Source organism: Kogia breviceps, chromosome 3 (assembly GCF_026419965.1).
Source record: "Kogia breviceps isolate mKogBre1 chromosome 3, mKogBre1 haplotype 1, whole genome shotgun sequence".
Classification (NCBI taxonomy): Eukaryota; Metazoa; Chordata; class Mammalia; order Artiodactyla; family Physeteridae; genus Kogia; species Kogia breviceps.
Genome location: NC_081312.1, coordinates 173,105,032 through 173,123,143, shown reverse-complemented (window position 1 = coordinate 173,123,143; position 18,112 = coordinate 173,105,032). Strand labels below are relative to the sequence as shown.

Here is an 18,112-nt window from a genome sequence, read left to right as displayed (position 1 = left end):
TATTCTACACTGCCTCTCTGATGTTTAGGTGTTTTGTCAGATACCATTCTCTTCCAAATTGGCAATACTAGAAAACAACATAGGGTAACTTATGCTCTAATTTGCTTTCTCATTGTTACTCATTTTTCACAGCACTGCTATTTTACTGGCATATAATTTAAAACTGGGGGACCAAGAAAATCATTGTTTTTTAGTTCCAAACATAGTCTTTTAAACTTCTTCAAAATACTTTTTTTTCCTATCTTAACTAAAACATAATCTGAAAATCCTCGTTATTTGTAGCAGGCTGGCTATTTAAAAAATGGTTACTTCTTCCTAAAATATATTCGACATACAGTTGACCATAGTCACTACAATTAACCAAAATTTGCCTTTTTATTTATGACAAAGAAAGTCTTAAAGTAGTATATCACTAAATGTATAAGACATTCAAGTATTAGTCAGTACGGTGAATGTTTGATCAACTTGAACGAAATGAGTCATAATCATGTAAATTTTCACAGGACTTTAAGAGAAGAAGGGAAAGAAACAGTCCACATTTCTACATGAAACTTGGCAGAGCTGGGATAATAACGCTCAGTTTCCTTCTGTCCTGAATCAGCCCATCCAAGAATCATTCTGCTTCCCTTGAGAGGAAAAGAATCTCTCCTGTTTAATAAAAGCTTCTTTCTTTCTAAAAATCTTAGAAAAAGCTTTGAAGAATTTTTCCTTTTGAACTTGCCAGAATCATTTATAAGTTAACAAACCATAATAGAAATTTAGCATATTACTAGGAAAGTTACCAGAAAAGAGTTTAAAAAGCATGTTCGAAGGTACCTTTTCATGATTATATTTTCAGATCCCATTTTCTGTGGTCCAGGAACCCTCTCCTAAACATCTCCAAGCCCAAACCCTGTCTTTTGCTTGACGTAGAGACCTGGGGCTCTGTGCTCACCTAGGGTGCACGAATTCTGATTTTATGTAATATATATGTACCTATGTATATGTGTGTGTACGTATGTGTATATGTATGCATGTATGTATATACATATATATGTGTGTGGGGGAGAGACTCAAACCCCAAAAGACTGACTTCTAAGCAGAATACTTTTCACCAGCCCTGGTCATAAAGAGAGCAAATGCTTCAACAGCACCAAAAACCAAAGTCACATTTTTGAACTGCCTTGGTGTAGTGATATTTTAATATGAAAGCAGCAACAGAATTAAACAGCATTCAGGTTTAGCTCTTCAGTCCCAGGGGCTTGCCTCTAAGTGAATCAGTGTAAGAAACCACAGAAGGTATATCTTTCATGGGCACGATATATCACACTGTACTATTTTGGAAATCAGATAGAATGACTCCTCAGAAAGAAACTTTGCCAGCTGTGAAACTGTACAAATGTATTTATAATTATTTTTGACATTTTCTGGGTAGTTTTGTAAAGAAAATCTAAGTGTAATTATACTTCACATTTAGAAGCATGATAAGTGATAGCATATTTTTTCAAGTTACTATTCGCTTGCTAGGGTAGCATTTTAAATCCCTTAAGCATAGCTCTCAATTTAAGTTCTGCTTGAATTATACCTGGTTGTATGTATTTCTTATATATCCACTAACTTCCAGCTTTCTAACCGTTTTTAGTGATTCACTTAAAATTAATTAAATTACACAAATGTATGTGAATATTAGGCTTACATTTTAAATTTTGTTGAAAATGAATTCAAGGGACAGCACTGCTGCATGTTAGAAAGGGGATGATGCAGAAGGAAGAGAGGAATTACTTGTGTAATTAAAGGATGGAGAAACTATTATCTCTTAACATGTAACTAAGTCCAACCATTAGGAAGTTATCTCTTTTGACTGATTTTTATGTATGTACAAAATACGCAACTGCAGAACATTTTATAAATATGAAGCAAAGATAAAATGGCTAGATTATAAATGTGCTTCCAAATGGCAGTGCTTTCCAGAAACTTACCAGTCATGCAGTTTTCAAATTCAATGTCATCAATTGCAGCTCCTCCTCCCAGATCCCTTGTTCTGATACCTTGAAATATGACTTCAAAATTCCTTAACTTTCCTAGAAGGATGACAGCCTTTTGCCAATGATCACCAGAGTTCTGCTTACTTTCTTGCCATACTTTTGATAGTCCTTTCTCTGTCTGAAGGGAAAGAAGTTTGCATTAGGCAAATAATTAAACACAAAAGAAGGAAAAAAACAACAACAATTATTTAGAACAGAAGCATTTGATCAGTGAAAACTAATTTTAAAAACTGATAATATTCATGATATACTTTACCTCATCAAAACAGAGGCTCATTAATAAAAGGATTCCCAAAAGCAATACTAGCAAGATTAGCAGTCAACTTGTTTCGCTATTTTCAGAGACATCATTATTAGAAAGTGGCCCACTCAGTTAAATCCACTTCTCCTTGCTTACACACAAAATTCTCAATGGATATTTGATGGAATCTGAACAGTTTACAGATGCCCTGGGTTTACAGCTCTAGGTACCCTTCCCACCAACTTTCTACTCACATTCTTGAATCATTGGTAGTGCACCTTCCTTTATAGAGCTTAAATAACTTACATAAGGAAAGAGAAAAGAGAGATAAGAGGAGGAATATGTGGGAGAAATCACATATCCCTGATGGATATAAGAAATTGTGAAGTGAATTGAGCACAGAGGGAAAGTGAGCATTTCTAGGACCAGATTTCAAAAATTCTATTATATGATTATATGATTTTGGATATTTATAAAATTCTACTATAATTATTATATGAGCACCAACAATAATTATTTTACACCAAATTATTCAATGGTAAAGGAAAAATTAATTTTCTAAGAAAAATTATTTAAATATCTCCTCTTGAGACAAAAGTTTCCTTCAGCAACAGAATACAAACAAACTATAAGGGACACATGTGTGCACAGTTGGGGCAAATTATGAACAGTAAGATACAAAAAGACTGAAACCCAATGGCCACTTCTGAGGTGCCAGGAGCAAAAGCAGGGGACTGTGCATGATTCCTGCACACAGCACCACCAAGGGGGTGGGCAGACCACCTAAGTCATTCCTCCAGCCCGACCCCATACCCTCGCGCCATTTAAGGGACCCGCCCCCCGGCTCAGGGAACGAGTAAGGGAACCTGGCACTTGTTTTCACTCGCTTGTGCTGTAGCATGAGTCCCAATAAAGCCTTGCCTGAATTTCTTGTCTGACCTCTTATCAATTTCTGTTGATTAAAGAGTTCAAGAACCTGGGTGAGTAACACTCTGAATGTCTAAGGTTGGTCTGCTAGCAGTACAATACCCTAATATATGAACAATCCTGGTATAACATGACAAGATATGATATGACATGTAGCATAACCCTAATGACACAAAAAAAGGACACCAACAGTCAAACAGAATATAAGTCAGTCAAGCACAAGGACAAGGCTTAAACTGTATATGTTGCTCTTTGCTATTCTGGGCATAGCCCTTATTGGGAATTAGAGGTTAACACATCATGATGATGGATATATAGCAAAGAAAGAGAAAAAATATATATAGAATTATGCTTATGGTTAGGCCCCCAAAATTAATATTTCAGGGTCCAGTATTGTGTTTTCATGATGAATGCACAAGTAAACTTTGTCACTGAAGCTTATAATCAAAACAGTGGAATAGAAGAGAATATTTAATGGAACAGCAACTAGAAAAGCAAGCAAGATGTTCCAATTGATTTATAGCACACAACTGTGATATACATAATTTATGGTTTTTTTTAAAAAAACGTACACTAAAGAGAAAAAGAGAAATGCTTGAAGAGGGGATCCAAAAGAGTTACACATTCATAGATCCATGCTTTAGGGGAACTAATGTTAATAAATGTGGCTGACACCTTGTTCTGTTAAAGGAGATACAGATCAATCAAGCGGGGTCTTCTGTAGAATAAAAGAGAGAAAGTAGAACTCTGTATCAGTTACTCTAAAACTAACTTTGCAAAACAACTAACAGTGCATAGATAGAGCTTTCAACATCCTCCCAAAACAACAAACACATTTTTACACCCAGACACACGTAGCTTCTTCATTGAAGGGGATGGGAAAGTCACACCTTATTAATGGAATTTCATATCTTTTTAATGACTAAGGAAGAGAAGCTTTTTCAACGTTAGTCTTTGACTGTCAGTGATGTCCTAGTGATTTGGAACCAAAGGAATTATTAGTTAAATTAAAGATTAAAGTAGTGGGCATCTAACACTTAGCAATATAACAGGCATAGATAAAAGTCTGTTTTAATTAACAAACTTAATTCACTTTGCTAATTTTTCCTATTAGTTGGTTTCAGCAACTCATACGCTATGCCAATCCCCAAAAGGGTTTTTAACAAAGAAGGTTGTGTGATCACTTTAACCAATAAAATACAAACCATTTCTTTACTCTGACAACTGGCTTTCTAATAAATGAGATTTAAATAACATACTCATTGTCATTTTATGTGGTAGGTAAAAAAATGAGGGTTAAGTCTTTAGAAAACCAACCATGGATGAACCTAATGATGGTTTATTGTAATATATCATTCTAATATATTTGCTCTCATTCAACTCTGGATATAACATACCAAATCATATTCCCATAATTATCAAAAGTATTAACCCAAATGTGCAATGGAGATTTATTTATTTATTGACTTATCCAGCCAGTCCTTTTCATCATTTATTCAACAAATATTTGAGGCTCACACAGTTGCCATATACTACATTAGACACCAGGAATAAGAAGGTGAAAAGAGAGGAAGCCTACCCTGTGATGGCAATCATTTAATAGAGGTGAGTCCTAAAAGTAAATGACCATAAAATTACTATAGAAACATAAAACAGAGCAACTTTTAAAGAAGTGGTTATATATCCATTCCCCCAATTGTTGTTCTGCACACATTGTTGCTTTATTTAGTTAAAATTCTGATATCAATTCTTTCTAAATACTTTAAGAAAGAGAAAAATCTCTCAATTCCAATCATGACTTTGCTACTGCCCAAGGATACATTTATTGTGTTCATGTGGTTGTTACGTTCGAGAACCCAAGGCAGTAAACATTTGAAAAGTGAGTAAACACACTAATAACTGTAAAACATAGACATTAATACAATAATGGTTAAATTATAGAAATTGAAAAAATACTTTCTTCTTACAATTCAACATGTTACCCAACTTTGAATTTATTTCCCAGAAGTATTATGCATATGGATGATTTACCTTATGTATTGCATATCTGTTTTGGCAGTATGCTTGTCTTCCTGCTTTATGCCAGTTTCATTCCCTTTGGGTTATGTAAAGAAAGGCAATAAGAAATGCTAAAAAGATAGAGCCACTTCAAGTTATAGATATGTATTAATGAAATATAGCCACTTGGAATTTGTTTCATATGTTTGAGGTAAAGATATAAATTTTCCCCAAATTATGAACGAATATTTCCAAAACCAATTGATCAAAACTCTTTCCTCCACTGACACCTTTAACATATTTTGAACCTGTTTCTACAGTTCCTAGATGAATTTCGGATTTCTATTCCTCCATCAATGTCAGACTTATTAAGCCACTAGATTTTCTTCTTCTGGGAGGATTTGAGTGGACTTCCTTTTCTATATTCCTCCTGCTATGAACAACTAAAACCCCTGGAAATCATATATAATTACGTATAAACAGAAGAAGACTCTGAAAGTGGAGAGAAGGCAGATTAGCTAGGGACCTTGGGACTCAAGGGAACACAAGGTGGTGAGTTTCCTAGCTTTTCCTTTTCCATCATATATTCCAAAATTGACACGAAAATCTGACAACCTGGAAATGAAACATGAGCAGACTACTTTCTTTAGCCAAAGGACCAGGAAAGGGGAAGTCCAGCGAGAATGAAAATATTTAGATAATAATAGCTCTATAACAGCCAAATACCATAGAAAAATTACTATCTGACCCCCACTCCCAATAGCAAAGGCTGACCAGAGAGCCTAGACTTTCACCTATATCATGCTCCAAGGGCCCCAAGACCCCTCCTCCCAAGATTTTTTTAAATGAAGGAAAACTAAAAGAATATACCACCTGTAGACCTACCCTAAATGAATGGCTAAAGGAACATTTCAAACAGAAAGAAAATGATTTAAAAAAAGAAATCTTGGAACACCAGGAAGGAAGAAAAAATAGCAAAGATATTAGTAAATCTAATAAAATTTCCTTATCCTCTTTAATTTCTAAGTTATGTTTGATTGGTTAAGAAAAAATTAAAACACTAATATGATTCTAAATGTATATAAAGGAAATAATTAAGGCATAAATATTATAAATGGGTGAGAATAAAGACATGTAAAGGGAGTTAAGCTTTCTACACTTGAGTTGGTTAAACCTTAATGTTATAATTTAATAGGTCACATTTTTATCCTCAAAATTTTTTTTTATTCTTTTGGTTTTCTCATACATTCACTCTCCCAAATGAATCTTAGAATAATTTAATGCATAATTGAAATATTTAAATATCGAATTATTTTACCCTGAGATATCATTTATGTTTCAACTTGTTTAGGTCTCTTTTTATGTTACTAACTAAACTTTTATAGTCTTTAATATAACTTAACACTTATTATAAATTTATCTCTAGATATATTACAGTGTGTGTTATAATGGTGATACTTCTCCATTACTGTTTTCTGACTACTGATAATACAAAGAAACAATCATATTGTCAGGATGGTGAGCTAATAATGGCTGGTGGCTCCATCACCCACTATCAATCCTGAAAAACTACAGAATCTACTGGGAAGGATGGATTTGGGGAACAGTAAAAGGAAAAGAAAGGGGGGGAAGGAGGGAAGGAAGGAGGAAGGAAGAAAGGAAGGAAGGAAGAAAGAAAGAGACAAAGACTGAGAAACACCTGGGAAGGCTATATGTTGTCTTGAACATTGGTGTAGAATAGTGGGGGTGGTGATGGTGGTGGTTTGCAGCAGCCTGGGGAAGAAGGTGGCTGGAAATAGCGATAAGAGCGTAGGTTGTAGTCGAGAGCTTCTGTATGGTCATGTTTGCCTTCCTCCTTGCTTGGAACAATGATTGCCAGACTCTTCAGAAACAGTAATTCAACTTCAGGCTGTAATATCTGTGAGGTATCAAAGCAGTTAAAAACCTTGCTCAAATGAAGAGGTGATAAGTCCACTCTTCCTACCCAATTCCCCTTCAAATTCTGAGGGATGTGAATCACAATCTACAGAGTTTGCCACCTACACTTCTGCTTCCAATATTTAAAGGTTCAAATGATGATAGGAGAAGAGATGCTGCCCAGTGGAAACTAATGGAAGTGATCAATAGTTGTTTTGTGGTACTTAGGTCTCTCTGCTGTAAGGCTCACCCTTCATTCACATTTCCTTAAATTCACCCAGATGGACACAGGCAAAGGGCTGGTATTCTGCTTTTTCCTAAATCATCAGAGAGCACCTCATGTTACTACAGATGCAAGAGTTCACAGGCCAAAGTAACTAGACTCTAAGAGGCCAAATATCTACTAGAGGATGACAATAAACTGAACAACATATAACATCTAAAGCAGAATTTTAAAAACAGATGGAATCAGAGTTTTAAAAGGCTTTGTGCAAGGTTTCCTTTGTTGGGCAAAGGCTTTTAAGTTTAATTAGGTCCCATTTGTTTATTTTTGTTTTTATTTTCATTATTCTAGGAGATGGATCCAAAAAAATATTGCTGTGATTTATGTCAAAGAGTGTTCTGCCCAGTTTTCCTCTAGTTTTATAGTATTCGGTCTTGCATTTAGGTCTTTAATCTATTTTGAGTGTATTTTTGTATATGTTGCTAGAGAATGTTCTAATTTCTTGGATAATGATGCCTTTTAAGATACAAAACACCAAGGACATGAGCTATGAAAAAAACAACTGTGAAACTGGAGTTCATTAAAATTAGAAACTTCTAGCCTGTGAAAGGCAAAATCAAAAGAATTAGAGACAAGCCACAAACTGGGAGAAAATATTTGCAAAAAATATTTCTGAGAAAGACTGTTACCCAAAATACACAAAAACGCTTAAAACTCAAAAATAAACAAACAACCTGATTTTAAAATAGGGCAAAGACCTTAACAGATACCCCACCAAAGATGATATACAAATAGTAAATACACATATAAAAGGATGCCCCACATTATATGTCATTAGAGAAAAGCAAATTAAAACAGTAATGATATACTACTGCACATATGAGAAAGACCAAAATCCAGATCGTTGACAACACCAAATGCTGGTAAGGAAGTAGAGCAACAGGAATTCTCAAATTGCTAGTGGAAATGCCAAATGCCAAATAGTAGAGCTACTTTGGAAGACATTTTGGCAGCTTCTTACAGAACTAGTCATACTCTTATCATACGATCCAGCAATCTCACTCCTGAGTATTTATCCAAAGATTGCAAACTTATTTCCATACAAAAACTTGCACATGGATGCTTATAGCAATTTTATTCATAATCGTCATAACTCAGAAGAAACCAAGACATCCTTCAGTAGGTGAATGGATAAATAAACTGTGGTGCATTCATACAATGGGATGTGTTTTTTCAGTGCTAAAACGAAATGAGCCATCAAGCCATGGAGGAAATGTAAATGCATATTACTAAGTGAAAAATGCCAATCTGGAAAAGCTACATACTATATGATTTCAACTATTCTAGGAAAGGCAAAATGATGGAGACAATAAAAGGATCAGTGGTCACCAGGAGGAGGGGGAGAAGAGGTGAAGAGACAAAGCACATAGGATTTTTAGGACAGTGAAAATACTCTGCGTGGTATTACATATACCACTATATACTTTTGTCCATACCCATAGTACGTACAACACCAAGAGTGAACCCTAAAGTAATGGACTTTGGGTGACGATGACATAGCCAAGTAGGTTTAATATACTTATTAAAAAAAAAAAATGCACCATTTTGGTGAGTGACGTTGAGCATGAGGAAAGCAGGGGGTAGATGGGAAATCTCATTTGTTGTAAACCTAAAATTGTTCTTTAAAAAATAGTTTGTTTTTTTTTTTTTAAAAAAAAGAAACTATCAGACATCTTAAGGAAGTTTAAGAAGTAGTTGGAATGGGTAATTTGAGAACATGGAGGATTCATGGATATTAAAAAATAATTGATTTCAGAAAAAAACTGAACTAGGATTGAAACTTCTAGAAGCCAAATATGAGATATGAAAGATGAAATGGAATTATTATCTCAAAATACAGTATGTGTCATACAGATGTGCCTCCAGGCTCTGAAGTCAGACAGTCAGGTTTAAACCTGAGCTCTGCCCCTACTAGCAGTTATTTCATCTATAAAATGGAGAGTAAATGTGTTTACCTCACAGCATTGCTGTGAGCATTAAAATAAGTAATGTTAACAGAGAACCTATACTAGTTGTTGGTATTATACTGTATAATATTTATTATTAACAAATGCAAAAATGCTAAATGCAAAAATAAAAATAATTAAACATTATGAGTGAAAAGATAAGAGACGTGAGTAGATTTAGAAAGTCCACATTTGAATGCAAGAGTTCCAGGAAAAAAGAGAGAATAGATTTTGGAGGAGCAATAATCAGAAAGAATAATAAAAGAAAATTTCTGAGATAGGAACTCAAGATTTTAAGATCAAGGCACTTCCTGGTGAAATCTCTAAACTCAGAGTTTAAAAGAAAACATCTCAAACTTCCAGAAATATGAAGTAGTTTACTTACAAGAAATGAGAATTATATTGGTAATCAGGGTCCTCTCAACTAAAATATTAAATGTAGAAAACAGTGGAACAAAATTTTCAGGCTTCTGAGGAAAACAAAGCAGAAGCAAAAGAAAACAAAGGATAAACAAAAATGGTGATCCTAGAACCTACACCTAAGCCAACAGATCTGTGTTAACTACAAAGGTAAAAGCATAAAAATTGTGTTCTTGTCCTTTTGAGGGGCTTGTCATTTATTCCTGCTGTGGAAAGGTCTAGAATAAATCCCACTCCCTTTGCCAATATTCATAGCACCTCTCATGTTAGAAGGATCATTATATTCACTCTAATGTACTCCTCTAGAATACCACTGCCATGAAAACTGTCATGACATTCTGGAAAAGCCAGAACTATAGAGACAGTAAACATATCAGTGGCCGCCAGTGATTCAGGGTGTGTGAAGGGAATTGAATAGGTAAAGCATAGGGGATTTTTTAAGGCCATGAAACTTTTCTGTAGAGCATTATAATGGTAAATGTAAGACACTGAGCATTTGTCAAAACCCACAGAATTTTACAGTAAGAAAGTAACCTTAATGTATGCAATTAAAAAACCGTCTTTAGGAGGTTGCAATATCCCAGGAAGGAAGGCAAAATGTGACCAAACTATATAAACGTATTACAAATGTATGAAACAAGGTCATTGAGGCTAAGACTCATGTCTATTGCAACAGAAAAATGATATTAAGGAAAAATAGAAGATCTGAATAAAGTATGGACTTTAGTCACTAATAATGTATTATACTGGTTCATTAATTGTGACAAACATGTCATCCTAATGTAAGATAATAATCGGGGGAACTTGGGTGTGGGGTATACAGGAACTCTCTGTGCAATCTTGGAAACAATTACATGAACCTAAAACTATTCTAAAATAAAACATTTAAATAACTGCCATTTTAAAATATATAAATGTATATATTTATATGAAAATATATAGTGTAATTCCCATGAGTAACTAAAAATTATCAAGTCAAATTTGAGAAAGTCAGAAAAAGTAAGAACTATTAGAACTATTTGATCTCTACTCATTTTTAAGATAAAGAGCACAGCTTCCAAATATTCCACTTAAATAAAACTTACTTTTCTGTGTTTGGCATGTTCATGAGTTATTTTTGCTATTATTTTTTTTTTGAAATTTCATCAACTTTTAAAAAATGTAAAATACTTTTAAATAAACATAATGCTCACGAAAGATTAAGCACATAAATGACACATAAAAAGGATGCAATGTCATACAGGAATCATTCTGAACCAAACAACAACAACAAAGTCATTTAATACATGTTTGGTCCTAATCACTGGTATAGCAACCAAAATTTGTCTTCTGCCACTAGATAAGACTAAAATATTGATTAATGATGCCACATGGTATTAAAACCCTTCATTGCCATAATAAAATATTTTTAAAATATCTTTTAAGAAATGAAAAGGAGTGGATAGAATTTAGTATAATACCTGTATCTAGCAGATAAATATTTATAATTCTTTAAATCATCTAAATATTAAGTATTTGTAAAAGTAAATACTAGAAATTTATAGTCTTTAAACCTCCAAACATTTTCAAATGTTGAAAGTTCATATATAGTTTAATCCTATTTTGAATTTTCAAACATAGAATGAAATCAAGTACAGGCTATTTTAAATGTGCATCAACTCTCTTCCACAGAAATATCTTGCAAACAGCTATTTTTCTGGGAGTAAAATCTGTGGTCAGTGGCTCTTGTGTTTACAGGAGGTTTTCTGCCCTGACAGAATGATTTTGAAGTTTTGACTAATACGCTCACTGAATAGACACGTGTGGTTTTAGACGTACATTCGTTGAAAACATTTTAAACAGTATGTCCTCATGTTTTCCTAGAATAATGCTCCTTTAAATTTAAAACATTTATTTCTTGATAATTTTCTTTAAAATTTTAGGCAACCAATATGGGGGTCTTAGGCAATGTAGGCAGTTTAATGCAAAGCATAGAGATCAATAAAGCTGCAGTTGTATAATTTCTTACAATCAGTTTTTTTTTTTTTTTACCATTCCAATCTTTCTGTTTTCCAGGGTTTCCAACTACAGAATCATAACATCATTTACACTGTACAAGATAGAAAGTTTAGTTTCTCTTTCATTCATACACATACACAAATTTGATATATATATTTCTCTGAGTGATTATATTTTTCCCTTCAAATGCCACCTTGGAGAAGCCTTCCCAGGACCTTCAGGGTGGGTTCCATTCTCATTCATATGACATCACCCTGCTTTAATGTTTATTGCACTTTCACCCCTCATTTTCCAATATCATCTCGTGTTTTAATTATTTCAATAATTCTTCATTGTCTGTCTTCACCACTACAATTTAAAGTCCATGAGGACAAGAGCTTTCTCCATCTTATTAACCTCTGCATCTCCCATGCCTAAAATAAGTTTGGCATCATGTAGGCACTAAAAAAGCATTTGTTTAATCAATGAATACATACTTAATTCAAACTGGTGAATTAAGATGTTGCATGGAATTGTTAGTCCTGGCTGAAAATTGGCTTCTTAAAAAAATTCTACTGAATTTCAGATTCTTTCTCTGATATAGGTAAAAACTAGTTTTAATGGGTTTAAATTGCATAGCTTGTCATAACAAACATTTAAAAATTCACTAACAGATATGTTCTCTAAACAGTGAGTTACTATATAGAGGTAATTTCCTCAGACATATTGTAATTGTTTTAAATCTTAGATGACACAAAAAGGAATAAGAATTATTTATAATAAGAAATAGGCTGTGGAGCTGATTGTTCTGACAAAGTTACATTCAGAATGAGTCTTGCAAGGTCTTTACTCACTTTAAAGAAAGGGCTCGTTAACCCAATTAAACTTCCCAATGTATTATATTCAGGGTGATTTCCTACTTAGTGGTTGATGGCTTGTTTCTACTGTCTTTCACACTACCTTTGGTTCCTGAAGGAGAAAAACATTCATATGGTTGAACACGGAAGCGTAATGGGAAAAAAATTAAAAATGAGGAATATTTAGGAAGCATCTGACAGGAAGAATAATAAGAGGTGGCAGCAAGGTCTGGAGCAGAATGTCAGTCATGAATGATTGTATGGCATGCTGCCATTCATGAGGGTTGATTACCACTCGATGCAAACAGAACAGCATTTTATGACAAAATTATTGGGCATAACTCAGCTCACTGTCTTCCTCCAGTGGGGAATAATGAGAGAGAGAATAAAACAAATATATGTGTGTGAAACAGCAAATGTGTACAAAGCAATGACAGACCTCAAGGTAAGATCCTGTGCAAAGTTTTCTTCCAAAAGGGACACTGGTATACAGTGTTTATACAATGTGAATAATGGTCTTTCAGTAAAGTATTTAAAAAATAAAATTATCAATTTAAAATAGTAAATAGTAGGCACAAAGTTATAGGTATAAAGGTATTACTACCCAGAAAAGTATATATTATGTGTGTATAAAGAATGAGAATGTTCTGACTTGCATAAATCATTGGATTCACCAAAACAGGAATGCTGTTTGGCATTTAACAAAGTCAAATAATCCACACTTTTACTCTGAAAATATATTAATGAAATAAAAAGTGAATTGAAAAAAGGATTACAAACCTAAAATCGGAGCATAAAGATGAAAAGATAATACTAGTATGAGAATTAAATCAATAACAAAAGAATAAGTCTAGTCATCAATTCACATGGGATAGGAATTAAGTAGGATAAACAAAGGTTTATTAATGACAGATTAGAACCCCAACATGATAAAATGAATTTATCATTTTTCTACTTACTTAACCCGTATACTGAGTATCAAGTCTAGGTCAGACACCCTTCTACCTGCTGATAAAATGTTATAATGATAGAAACACAACCTAATATTCAGCTTGTTTTATATAATCTTAAAGCAGACATGTTTAACTTGCTCACTACATTTTAATATTCCCTATTGCAAGTAATGAAAGAAATGAATAGCTATGATTCACATGAATGTTGAATTTTAATTTCAATCAATTATTATTAGGTTCTTGTATAGGCCATTAATTGACACGGGTGTCAAGAAGAAAAATAAGAAGCTGTTATGATTTAAGGGACTCACAAATAAATGGAAACAAAACCACTATGCAACTATTTAACTTGAATGTGAGCAAATCCTATTATATTACAGAAAAATAATATAGTACTTTGGTGGGATTGCAGTAAAATGAAGGACCTGTGTGAAATTAGGAAGGTGTAATAAAGATTATAGTATTTGAACTGGTCTTTGACTGAACAGAATATCACCAAGTAAATAAAGTATATGAGGACATTCCAAGAAAATCACATGACTGCACACAGTGGGGTATGGAAGTACTGGAATATTTGGGGAACCCTGAATAGTCTGATATGATTAGAATATCAAAAGTATGTTAAAGACTGAGGAGGTAAGACTCAGACATAGAGACCAAGACCATACAATGGAAAGTATCTTTAATTCCATTGTGAGGGTTTAAGAGCTCAATCCTATAGCCAATGGAAAGCCACCTATAATTTTTTTTTTTAAAGTTCTCCTAACTAGGGATCAAACCTGGGGCCCAGCAGTGAGAGTGCCAAATCCCAACAACTGGACCACCAGGGAATTCCCTACAATTTTTAAATAAGGGAGTAACCTGACCAGATCTGCTTTAGAAAGATCTGCTCTTTAGTAGAGAAAGAGCTGAAGGCCCTGGGCAGGATGGATTCATGGCAATTAATCCTGGAGCTACAGAGGAAAGAAATGGATGCAATATATAAGTAGACTGGGATAGGGCAGGTGTCATCAAGAAGGTATTAAATGTGGGGAGCAAAGGCTGAGGTGTCTAAGAGTAGATATTACTATGGAATGAATGGGAGACTTACGGGGCTGCATTGAAGATCTAGTTGAAATTGGAAATCAAACTCCTAATGGAACTGATCAATATAATACACAGCTTTCTCAGTAGTCCAAAAGCAAAAACTAGCAATCAGATAAAGATTGTGGAAAATGTGGATGTAAAATGTGTAAAGCAGAGCTGAGAAAACTTAGGGCTACAGCATTTGTCAGAAGAAGGCACATGCTTAGAAATCAACCTCTACATACAGATTGACTCTGTTTGAATCTTAGCTATGTCACTTACTAGTGTGTGACTTTGGGCAAGTCACTCAATTTATTCCAGCCTCTGTTTCCTTAGCTGTGAAATGGAGATGACAGCAAAACTCATTCACAACCCTTTATTTCAAACCTCTATGACAAAAAAATGAGATTTTTTTAATTAAGAATTTTTCAAAATTTAGGCAGACATTATGGTTCACATACTATATTTTACGTGTATATCCAGCAAGTTTATACTATCAATTCACTAATAAAATATATGAATACTTTGGAAGTATAATATATGACTATTTACGTTCAATGGGATAAATAAAGACTACCAATAGCCTCATGTCAGTTTGTATCAGGTTTTCATGTTGAGTGAGTTAAAACATTAAAAAAAAATTTCAGAGCTTTTTATATTTTGAATTTATGGGTAGGGTAGTGTGTGAATCAGTAGCACCTAATTCATAGGGTTGTGATGATTAAAAGAGTGTGTAAAGTATATGTAAAGGATTTTGAAGATCACCTACCACATGGGAAATGATATGGTAGGTGATCATGACAAAGAAGGGGCAGAGATTAAGAGAATAAGAAGGATTGGGGGTCACCATGAGATAGAGGATGATGATTAGTAATTTGAGAAATAAAGTAACAAAAGGTAGTATTCAGAGATTCGTATTTCAGAGTTAAAGAATTCAGAAATAGAGCAATTTCAATTAAAGAAATGTTTTCCGAGGTGTTGCAGGAAGCAGGTAAACATATCGCTTGTGCTTTATAAAGAAGGAATACCTTTGATGAAGTTAACAAAAAATGTAGCATGCAGTGAAAAGTAGGTAAAACTGTTAGAGACTATCCATCCACTCATCTCCTAATCACCAGCACTTCATCTCCCAAAGGCTCTCTCCCTACCTGAAGAAGACATGAAGGTAGTAAGGGAAAGTGATATTAGGTCAAACTGTTCTTTATTCTGTCCACAAGGTGGGGACATTGACCTAGAACAGTTGACACTGGTCGGAGCTTCTCGACAGGTGGTGAGAAAGAGGTCATGTCTTTCTAGCTCCTGATGTTCCTAGTTCAGGAAGTTATTGTATGTGATTTGATATTTGGCCATCTTGCACATGTATGTGTATGGTTCTATGTAGTATACATATGTATCTTTTGGGGATGCACTCATTCATGGGAAATTCCATGTCTTATTTCTCTGTGTTCCTCTATCAAAGATGCCTAGTACAACTTGTCTTATATAGAAGATGCTCAATAAATCATAAAATAACTGATCCTCTTTGGCTTTCATGCATATGTACTGCATATAAATTATAATAATATTAACATAGGAGCTACAATTATACTGGGGCCTTAGATACAGTCTCCATGATGCTCATAACAATCCTGAAAAGTACCTATAATGAATCCATTTTATAAATAAGAAAACTGAGGCTCAGAGTACTTAGGACTCTTGAGACTGAGAACACGTACCAAGAAATATAAGGATAGAGCAGAGGTTGGACTCAGACTTGTCTGAATCTAATGCTCATGCCAACACCTGCTACCTGGAACAGGAAAGCCACGCTAACAAGAGGCCTAATGCTGCATGGTTTAAGCCTCTGCTAAGCCAAATGGGATATTTCTCTTTAAAAAGGTAATAACAACACTCAGTCTATAATTTATTATCTGGACATTTTAACTGCCGAGATGCCAGGGTAAGAACTAAAAAATGAAAGTTTGATTTGGTTTAGCCTTTCAATTTATTATGCATATAAAAAATATGAGAGACATGCTCATTAAGGTTTAATATAAAGAGCTGTGCATGTCCCTTGAAGCCTCAGGCAACAGTACCGAGACCCAAATGCCCATGAATGGTGGATTAATTACTCAGCAATAAATGGTAAGAAGTTTACGAAGGACAAGAATGAGAAATAATTATTGCATTTATTTATTCATGTCCTTGTTCCAAGGATGAAAGGTGGGGATACTAGAGTATAACAAGATGAAACTAAGTGATAAAAATGTGGTTAAGGGAAAACTCATGCGGTAAAAATTGGGCAAATCCTAGTACACTGACCTAGACCTTGGCCGCAGATATTCCACGTAGCCGCACCTGTTAGTAAAAAAGAAGCTGCAAACACACACACACAGACGCGTGCGCACACACACACGATCTAAAAGAGGAGAGTAATTAGAAAAAGGAGAACATATATATATATATATATATATATATATATATATATTTTCAGTACGCGGGCCTCTCACTGTTGTGGTCTCTCCCGTTGCAGAGCACAGGCTCAGCAGCCATGGCTCACGGGCCCAGCCGCTCCGCGGCACGTGGGATCCTCCCAGACCGGGGTACGAACCTATGTCCCCTGCATCAGCAGGCGGACTCTCAACCACTGCACCACCAGGGAAGCCCAGGAGAACATATTTAAAAGGATGAAAAAACCATAAAGTTCTATCCATAGATTTGAGGTGCTAGAATTTCTTCTCATCTATTAAAGACTAGTGTTCCAAAACTGCTTGTGGGCTTAGCAGTAAAGAATGTCACAACTTCCAAGAATGAGGTTTGGATGGGAGGACACTGCTGCTTTCTGTAGGTATTTCCTATCCCCCTTAAACCATATGGTAAGTGATAAATGAATTAAAATCTCTCGCTATTTTCAAACTTGCCTTATCTATACTTACTTTATCCTGAGCACAATGTAGTATAATGGAAATAACCGAGATCTATACGAATTAGGTATGTTTTTCAACCACTACGAGCCTCATTTTCCTCATCTGAAAAATGAAAACTATCATATTAACCTTGCAGTCTTTGTAAGGATTGGAGATCAAGTGCTTGAAGCATCTAACACAATGTCTGACATAGAAGACATTCACATTTTACCAATATATGTTCATACATGAATATTTTATTATTAAGATCTCTAGCAAATTAAAAATATATTTTTAAAATATAAATCATAATTGTGTAAACAGTAACATCTCTCACCCTATTTATTCCCAGTGAGATGTTTTGGGAGTGAGATGAAGAAAAATAAAAATAAGAAAAAAAATATACATCTTCATACTTAAGAATTAGATTAGTGCTCTAGGACTTGGTGGCGAGGGGAGACTAATGAATGGGCTGGTAGCTTGTGGCTCAAAGGAGACTCTAAGGACAAAAAGTTTCTGCAATCATCCCACTCCACAATGCCCAGGACCACAGAGGTCTCCACGTAAAATCCATCTGTCCTCTCAAGAAGTAGAGCCAAATACCCACTGAAGGTCTTTT

At 34.5% G+C, this 18,112-nt stretch overlaps 1 protein-coding gene across 1 annotated transcript in view; it reads right to left on the bottom strand.

Annotated features, from left to right (window-relative positions):
• Positions 1 to 18,112, bottom strand: part of MALRD1 (MAM and LDL receptor class A domain containing 1) — a 628,554-nt gene that overhangs the window by 215,722 nt on the left and 394,720 nt on the right. Inside the window, exon 29 of the mRNA XM_059059255.2 lies at positions 1,959 to 2,142. Coding sequence (XP_058915238.1) covers positions 1,959 to 2,142 — 184 coding nt within the window. The remainder of the gene's footprint in view (positions 1 to 1,958; positions 2,143 to 18,112) is intronic.